This window comes from Rhinatrema bivittatum, chromosome 4 (assembly GCF_901001135.1).
Source record: "Rhinatrema bivittatum chromosome 4, aRhiBiv1.1, whole genome shotgun sequence".
NCBI classification, from domain to species: Eukaryota; Metazoa; Chordata; class Amphibia; order Gymnophiona; family Rhinatrematidae; genus Rhinatrema; species Rhinatrema bivittatum.
Window position 1 is genome coordinate 40915095 of NC_042618.1, and position 7933 is coordinate 40923027.

The 7933-nt window shown below is 49.9% G+C and overlaps 1 protein-coding gene across 5 annotated transcripts in view; it reads left to right on the forward strand.

Moving 5' to 3' along the window:
* EXOC3L4 (exocyst complex component 3 like 4) overlaps positions 1–7933 on the forward strand; it is a 110610-nt gene that overhangs the window by 57895 nt on the left and 44782 nt on the right. For all 5 annotated transcript variants that reach the window (XM_029597999.1, XM_029598002.1, XM_029598000.1 and 2 more), the window contains exon 4: positions 7782–7899. In XM_029597999.1, the coding sequence (XP_029453859.1) occupies positions 7782–7899 (118 nt within the window). The remainder of the gene's footprint in view (positions 1–7781; positions 7900–7933) is intronic.

The following is a 7933-nucleotide window of genomic DNA, read 5'->3' on the forward strand; positions in this document are numbered from 1 at the left end:
AGGTAGATGACCTGGAAGGTGTCATGAGGAGGATGGGAGGGTAAGGAGCTAGGAATAGACCATAATGGAGGAGTGAGATAACACAGGAAAGGGCCAGGAGGGGTGAGCCAGACGACCCAGGAAGAGGCCATGTGGGTGTACAATGGTGACTTTAGATAGAAGTAATTGGGGGAATGATAGGGGGAGGGGGACAAGCTATTTGGAGGGGAGCAAGCCAAAGTGACATACCCACACATCATGTTGTCCCCCACAACATGGCCTCCTGCCTTTAAATTGGGTATAAGAGACACAATAAGAAAAAGTCCCAAGGGCCTTCTGTGTAATCTTTTTAAAAACTGGCCAGTTTCAACTTCCTGCGATAACACGCCAGCGGTCTTTGGCTTTATAAGAGTGTCAGAGGACAGAATAGACTGGACTCCGGCCTTTTCTCAGGTACTGCAAGGATCAGCTTTTATTATTTACAGCATAAGAGTAAAGAGGTGGCGAGGTCTGCTTGCCTCAGCACTTCTAAATCAAAAGTTACAGCAATAGCCAGTCTTGCTGTAGGAGCTGCCTTCTCCTCTTACCTTAAATCCTCCCTGTTTCTTCCTGGGCCTGCTTAGGGAATTGCCCAGAGACCAGAATTCCTTTCTGGGCTATGCTTAAGATGGGCCAGGCTAAATGGCCTTTTAAGTGGGTCCTGATGTACATTCTTTTACATCTCCCAGTAAAACTACCATTACAATTATATGATAATCTCATTCAATCAATAATTCTATATGGACTTGAGAGCAAAGCCTGGAGTCTATCAAGAAGGTACAGAATTTCAATGTAAATCCTGTACCTCCAGTTCTGTAACACACTCCACATCCACAGAAATTCTCCCCAACAATGGTCCTAGGACATTGAACTTACTATAGAAAAAAATATATATTCAGATTCCATTGTCACCTCAGTAACAGCCATACAAAAACCTCCGGTGCCAGATACTTTATGAAGTAAGACAAAACTCTGCAAAAAAGACACTCGGCACTTATATAGCAAACCCATCATATAACTCTCAAGGACTCAAACAGCAACAACTCTACCTTTGAAAAGGCAGCACTGGAAATATTAACACCAGGCCCTAAAACACCAACATACTTCTTATTGCAGAAACAGTACACACGCAAACACATATATAACAAACCTTCCATACATACCCAGCACTGACACCCAGAATTCAAACAGCTACAAACTGGCCTATGGCAAAGTGGAAATGTAAACAATGCAATGTGCACTAGACCCCCAATGCATCTCTTATCGGGAGGTGCAGATTGGAAAACAGAACAAGCTGGATTGCTACAGATACCTACACAGGAACTACATGCTAGAAGAATCCTTCATTTTAGTCATACATGCAGAACTTGGACAGACCTTCACCTAATACAGAATAAGAGACCACAAAATAGAACCAGAAACATGCAGACAAAAACTGAAATGGAAACCCCAATAAGCCAGAGTCTGTGAGCAGTATAATACTATAGAAAGAGAAACAGAAATTAATTTCCTTCTCTACTTTGCAAGGTACAAAACTGGAAGAGATGCACATTTCCTCAAAAGCTGACTTATTCCAATCTCTAAAAATTTAAAATAAAATCTTTTCTTTTCTACCTTTGTTGTCTGGGCATTTTTTACCCCTAATTGGTGTGGTCCTAGTCTTTCTTTTCCACTTTCCTGGTTTCGGTCTTTTCCTAAGTTCTTTTCCAGGATTTCCTTTCAATTTTCCATTTCTTCTCTCTTCTCCTGTCTTCTTCCCTTCCTTCTCTACATCCATCTATGACATTGATCTCCCCCTTTCATCTTTTTCTACATTTTTCTCTTCTCTGCCTCTCTATCAACTGACAGGTAGATTTTACCCCTCACTCTTTCTTTCTCTCACCCTCCAGTCCAGTCTACCTCTTTTCGCCTCTTACCTTCATTCCCCCTCTGTCCCTCTTCCCCAGCCTCCTGTTCTTCCTCTATCTGTTGGGGATCCGTAGGAAGGAACACTAGGGAGCGCTCCCGATCCCCAGGAGAAGTGTGTCCTTGGGCCCCTGCGAACCAGGAGAGGAGCTCCACGGAAGCACTGAGGCAGGTGAGACAAAGTCCCATCTAGGTTAGGAATGAAAGCCCAGGCCCCCGCCGACCTGCACAGCCTAGTGAGGCCAACCATGCACAGTTGGTCTCTGAGTGGTCCTCCGACCACTCCAAGCCCTTTCGGACCTGCCGCTGGGAACGGCAAAGGCAGCAGGCCAGACAGGAGACAAGGGCAGATGGAGACTCTGGGATTGAAGACTCAGACATGGAACTTGGATTGAAGACTCAGACATGGAACTTGGAACGAAGACTCAGACGTGGAACTTGGAACGAAGACTCAGACGTGGAGACTTGGAACGTAGACGAGGAGATGTGGAGACTTGGAACGTAGATGAGGAGACGTGGAGACAAGCAAAGTCCCTCAGGTGCCCTGCACAGCCCGTGGGCTGGTCACGGACCACACTGGAGACTCAGACGAGAAACGTGGACACAGAGGGGAGACGAGCAAGGCCCAAAGGCACCCTACATAGCCCAAAGGCTGGTTGCGAACCACACTGGAGCGGGTCATGCTCAGGACGTCTTACAGCACAGGAGCAAAGTAACCCCTCGGATCCTCCGAAGTCGGAACAGGATGCAGACGAGGATAAAACTTGGAACTTGGAAACAGGAACTCGGATTAAAAGCAAGGAAGCTCCAGAGGCACGGGTTATTCAGGACCTGGAAAATCATGACTGGGAACATCTCGGGACTTGAACATCAGGACTTGACTCATGGAACATGATTCGGACATCAGGACTGGATCATGGACATCAGGACTGGAGCATCAGGACTTGACTCACGGAACATGATTCGGACATCAGGAATGGAACTCGGACATCAGTACAAGGATGACAAGGAACGGAATGCCTTGCAGAAGCGAGGAAGGACATCATTGAAGACTCCTGGACCAGAAGCTGGAACGGAGGATCCAGGAGCAGTCCAGCATAGGAACTGTCTCCTTGCAAAGGCAAAGCTGGAGTGACTGCAAAGCCCTTAAATATGGCTTTACGCCCAGGGAGGAGGAGCTTCATAGGGACTACTCCCTACTGGCCCTTTAAATGCAGGGAGAAGACGCGGCTGTGCCCCTTAAGGGCAGAGAGGGCATGACCTTGGACAGCGGCCATGCTGCCACTGAGAGGAGAAGCAGGGCTGGGCCGAGGAACAGGCCCTGACGCCAGAAGGCTGCTCCCTGCTGCCACAGAGATGACGCTGGAGCGGCTTCCCTGCCACAGGAGAGTCCAAGGACTGCGGCCTTCGGGCTGCGAAGCTTGATGGCGCGGCGGCTCCTGAGCCGCGAAGGTGGCCTGGTCGGCAGCATCCTGTCGCGGAAGAGCACGACGGCAAGGCCCGCCATGCAGGAGTAGTAAATGGACGGTCTCCTGACCGCGTGGGCTGAAGAGCAGCGGCGTCAGAGGATTGGGCCGGCACAGGGAGGAAGTTAAGAGGCTGCCCGTGGCTCCGTCTACGGGAGAGTTCGCAACACTGTCTTTCAACCACTTTCTAGTCCCCCATTTCCACCTTCATTATATCTGCCCACAGCGCTCATCTGCCTTCTATATGTGGGGAAAAGTAGAACAAAACTGGAACGGGGTTTTCAAATTGAAATCCCCTTATGTACTTCCGCTGGCCCACTTTGGTCCCATTCCCAGTGCCACCCATTGTCCCCACGGGGAAAAGTATTCATTCGTTCATCGTGCGCATACTTGTCCCCACTGAGAATCTGAGGTAATTTTCAAAGTGGGGTGGTTCCGCAGGTAAACTCTTGTTTACTTGTAGAAATCCCTTTGAAAATTGCCACCTAGAAGGTCAATATAAAAAAAAAAAATGTTCCAAGGATAACTTCTCTGGCTAAAGATGGCCAGATAACTTATTAGAGATATTCAGTGAGGTAAAAATTCCGCTGAATATCCTCAAATAAAGTTATCTGAGTAAACTTACCAGAATTACCTTGAGACCTAACCAGCTAATGTTGAATATTTCTGGTTAGGTTTCAAAAGTTATTCAAATACATGCACCCGGATAACTTCACCTTAACCGCCTGTATTCAAAAAATATATAGCCAGTTAAGTTTCCATACATGCTCACACACACACACACACAAAAGAGAGGCAGAGCGGACCTGGCAACCCCTATCTCCCTACACCATCCAAGGTTGGGCCTGGCAGTCCCAATGCTGTAAAGTTGAAGGCCTCTTGGGCCCAACCACCACCACCCCTTCTTCCATCCCCCCCCCCCCACCCCCTCCAAGCTGTTCAAAAATACTTACCTCTGACCTCCCCCCCTCCACCCGCCCCCTGTCACATCCCTGTCAAGCCAACTCTAACCCTTATGGCCCAGCTGGACACCCCTACCCGCCAAACCTCTTAGGACCTGGAGCTCAGAACAATTGTTTGACTCCTGCTGTGCCTCTCCTTGCTCTAACAGCTCTGTCAGCCTATTGCTTTCCATAGCAACACTAGACGTACTAGGAGTCAGACGACTATTTCAAGCTCCTGGTCATGGTAAGGAGTTTGGGGGGGGGGGGGGGGGGAGGGCGGTTGGCTGAGACAGGATAGTTAGGGTTGACTTGATGGGGGAGGGCTAAAGGTAAGTATTTTTGACAAACCTTGTGGGGAAGGGGTGGGGTGGGGGTTGGAGGAGGAGTGATGATTGGCCTTTACTCTTTCTAGCATTCTTTGGGAGGGCTCGGGGGGGAGGGGACATTGGTCTGCCAGGCCCAGCCTTGGGTGGGGGGGGTGAGGGGTTGGGCTGCCAGGCCTGCCCTGCTCCTCTCTTTCTTATGTGTAGGTTCGTAACTGGCTATATTCAAAGACTATAGCCAGAAAAGGTAAAACGTTCCCAGATAATTTTACACCCCCACCCCCCCCCCCCCCCCCCCCCCTCTCAGCCATGTCTTGAGTTAGCTGAATAACTTATTTGGAGTTAGCCAAATAAGTTATTTGTGATATTTGGAGTTAGCCGAATAATTTACATCATCAAATAAATTATTCGGCTAACTCCAAATATTGAACAAGTTAGACAGCTAATTCAGCTCTGCCCAGGAACGTCTCTGGAATGTCACTGACTTATCTGGATAAATTTTATTTGGATAATGACTTTTCAGGATATACAGCATCTGGATAGTGCCAGGAATATTCAAAAATAGGCGTTTATCTAGATGATTCAAAAGTTATCCAGATAAATGCATTTGAACATCAGCTTCTAGCTGTCTTTCTTCAACTCTGATTCCAAATCAGATGCGATTTCTGGAATATTATGTTTCCACAGCTTTGAAGGCATTTTTTATGGGTATTGTTGGGGGTGGGGGTGGGGTAGGGAAGGAGGGCTGTCTGTATCACAGCTGTGACCCATCTATTCCTGTTTCTTAGATCCTTTGTGAAAGTGGATGTAGATAGCTGGAATCTGTAGAGTGGAGTGGGCTTCTAATTGTTGAGTAGGTGGACTCTTGGACCGAGGGGGAGTTGACGCTACCTGTGGGGAGGAGCGCCATAGGTCCCCACCGTCGGTAGGCGAGGCTGGAGACAGGCAGAGACCCCTCTGGACCTTCACCAATACCAGTCCATGTTCCCCTTGGGTTGAGCCCTAGGGTGCCGGGGCCGGCTGGACTTACGTGGGGTCTCTGTGATGATGGAGGCGAGCAACATATCTCGTGGTTGGATTACAGGCCAGGGGTTGAGGCAGGCAGCGTATATCATGGTCAGTGTCCAGTCCGGAGTCAAGCCAAGGAGGTCCAAAAAGCAAGGTGGAAGGCAAGGAACTCAGGAAGGCAGGAATGCAGGAACAAGCAACTCACAGCTTACCAGGAGAAAGGAGACCTGTTGCCAAGGCAAAGGCTGGAAGCAGGGTCCAGTCTTAAATAGGCCAGATGGGCTGACATCATCAGGGAGGGCGGACAGCGTTTTCCCACCACGGGCCCTTTAAATGCGCGCGCCTAGGGATGTCCCTTGCACGACGAGGTCGGCAACATCCCAGCCACGAGGAGGAGAGCAGGAGGGACAAAGACTGGCAGCTCAGAGCCGCGAGGAGGGCTAGGACAGAGGCATGCAGCGGCAGCAGCTCCCTGCCGCTTCCAGGGAGCCCGGGCTTGCTCCTGCTGCGGTGGTGGTGAGGCCAGTCGCAGGTCTCCAGGGCCAGCAAGCTGAACACTAATGTTAACCAATTTGGGGCAGATTTTCAAAGGGGTACGTGCGTAAAATACGCACGTAGCCCCCGAAAACCTGCCCCAACCTCCCCCTGCGTGCGCCGAGCCTATGTTGAATAGGCTCAGCGGCGCGCATAAGTCCCAGGGCTTTGCTAGGGGGGGCGTGTCGGAGGCGGTGCGACGTTCGGGGGCGTTCCGGAGGGCGTGGTGCTAGCCTGGGGGCATTCCAGGGGCGTGGCCGCGACCTCCGGACCAGCCCCTGGACCGGAACATGGCGCGCCAGCAGCCGGCCCGGTGCGTGCAAGTTACGCCTGCCTCGGGCAGGCGTAACTTTTCCAAAAAAGGTAGGGGGGGGTTAGATAGGGCTGGGGGGGTGGGTTAGGTAGGGGAAGGGAGGGGAAGGTGCAGGGGGGTGGAACGGAGGCAGGCTGCGCGGCTCGGTGCGCACAGGCTGCTGATATTGCGGGCACCGACCCCGGATTTCTATTAAAATCCGGCGTACTTTTGTTTGCGCCGGTTGCACGAACAAAAGTACGCGCGGGCGCAGTTTTTTAAAATCTACCCCTGTATCTCTAAATTGAGTCAACATCTTTTTCATTGCAGAGAGCTGGAGACAGATTGCACAGTTTGTACAGCTCTAGTGGTCTCTCTTAGGACCAAGACACCACAGTTATTACACTGAGTAATAATCATTGTGTTAATTTGTTTTTAAGTGGAACACCAGTAATTATTTTTTTAATGCTCCAAAATCCCTTAGATTATTACTTCATTGAATTGGGCAATATCTGACCTATGTCATTGGAAGGCAATTTAAGACAAGCAGGTTTAGGTAGGAAGGGAGGGAATATTAACTCTAATTCAAAGTCCAACACTCTATACACAAACAAAGTCAAAAGCGTGGCAGATTACGACAGCAGGTTGAATGGCAAAACAGATTTGCACAATAGCATTACTTTCCTAATTCTCCTGCCGAGAAAGCACATTCTGCCAGCCTGTGCAGTTTTCTGAGCTCAGTCCTGTCAGTGAAGCAGTAATGTGCACTCCATACAAGAGATCGTCGGCCTGCACTTTTTTTTTTCTCCCCAAAGATCTTTGCATTTGATTTTTTTTTTTTTTTTCGCCTGCGTCATTAAGCTGTTCTGCCGCTTTGTGGAAATCCTCCTCCTCACGCTGCCTGTGCTGTAGCTACTCCTCCACGCTCCCAGCTTATGCTTCTAATTGCTCTCCCACTGCTCTCTTTTACACTGTTTCCCTTCTGCCTCCTCCTCCTGCCATTGTTCTGGCGGGCTGTGGGCCTGCAAAACAGCTCAGGTGGGAGCGGGGGAAGGGAGCCGAGCGAGAGAGACGTGGGGCTCTGCCTATTATAAAGGTACGCCTAATGAAAAGTGCTTCTCAAGGGCGTAATGACCCCCGCCACACACCCCAGACCGTCCTGGCATGGACTTGCCGTTAACCGTGTAGCCGCACACAAGACGCCTTCTTTCCGCATTGTAGTGCTCATTGCTAAGCGACTGTTCAATGTGCATCCAGGCAGCCTTTGGCTCACTTGTGTGTATCTTTGCAGCGAAGCCCTTATGGGAAATCCAGAGCTGAAGCCAGAAGCAAACATTGAGAGCCTGCCTCCTTTGCTAGAACCCCCTGTTCTCAAGGGATTAAAAGATGACTACTGTAAGTCACTACGGGTAAGTCCTTCGGCGAGCTCTTCGCAGTAGGAAA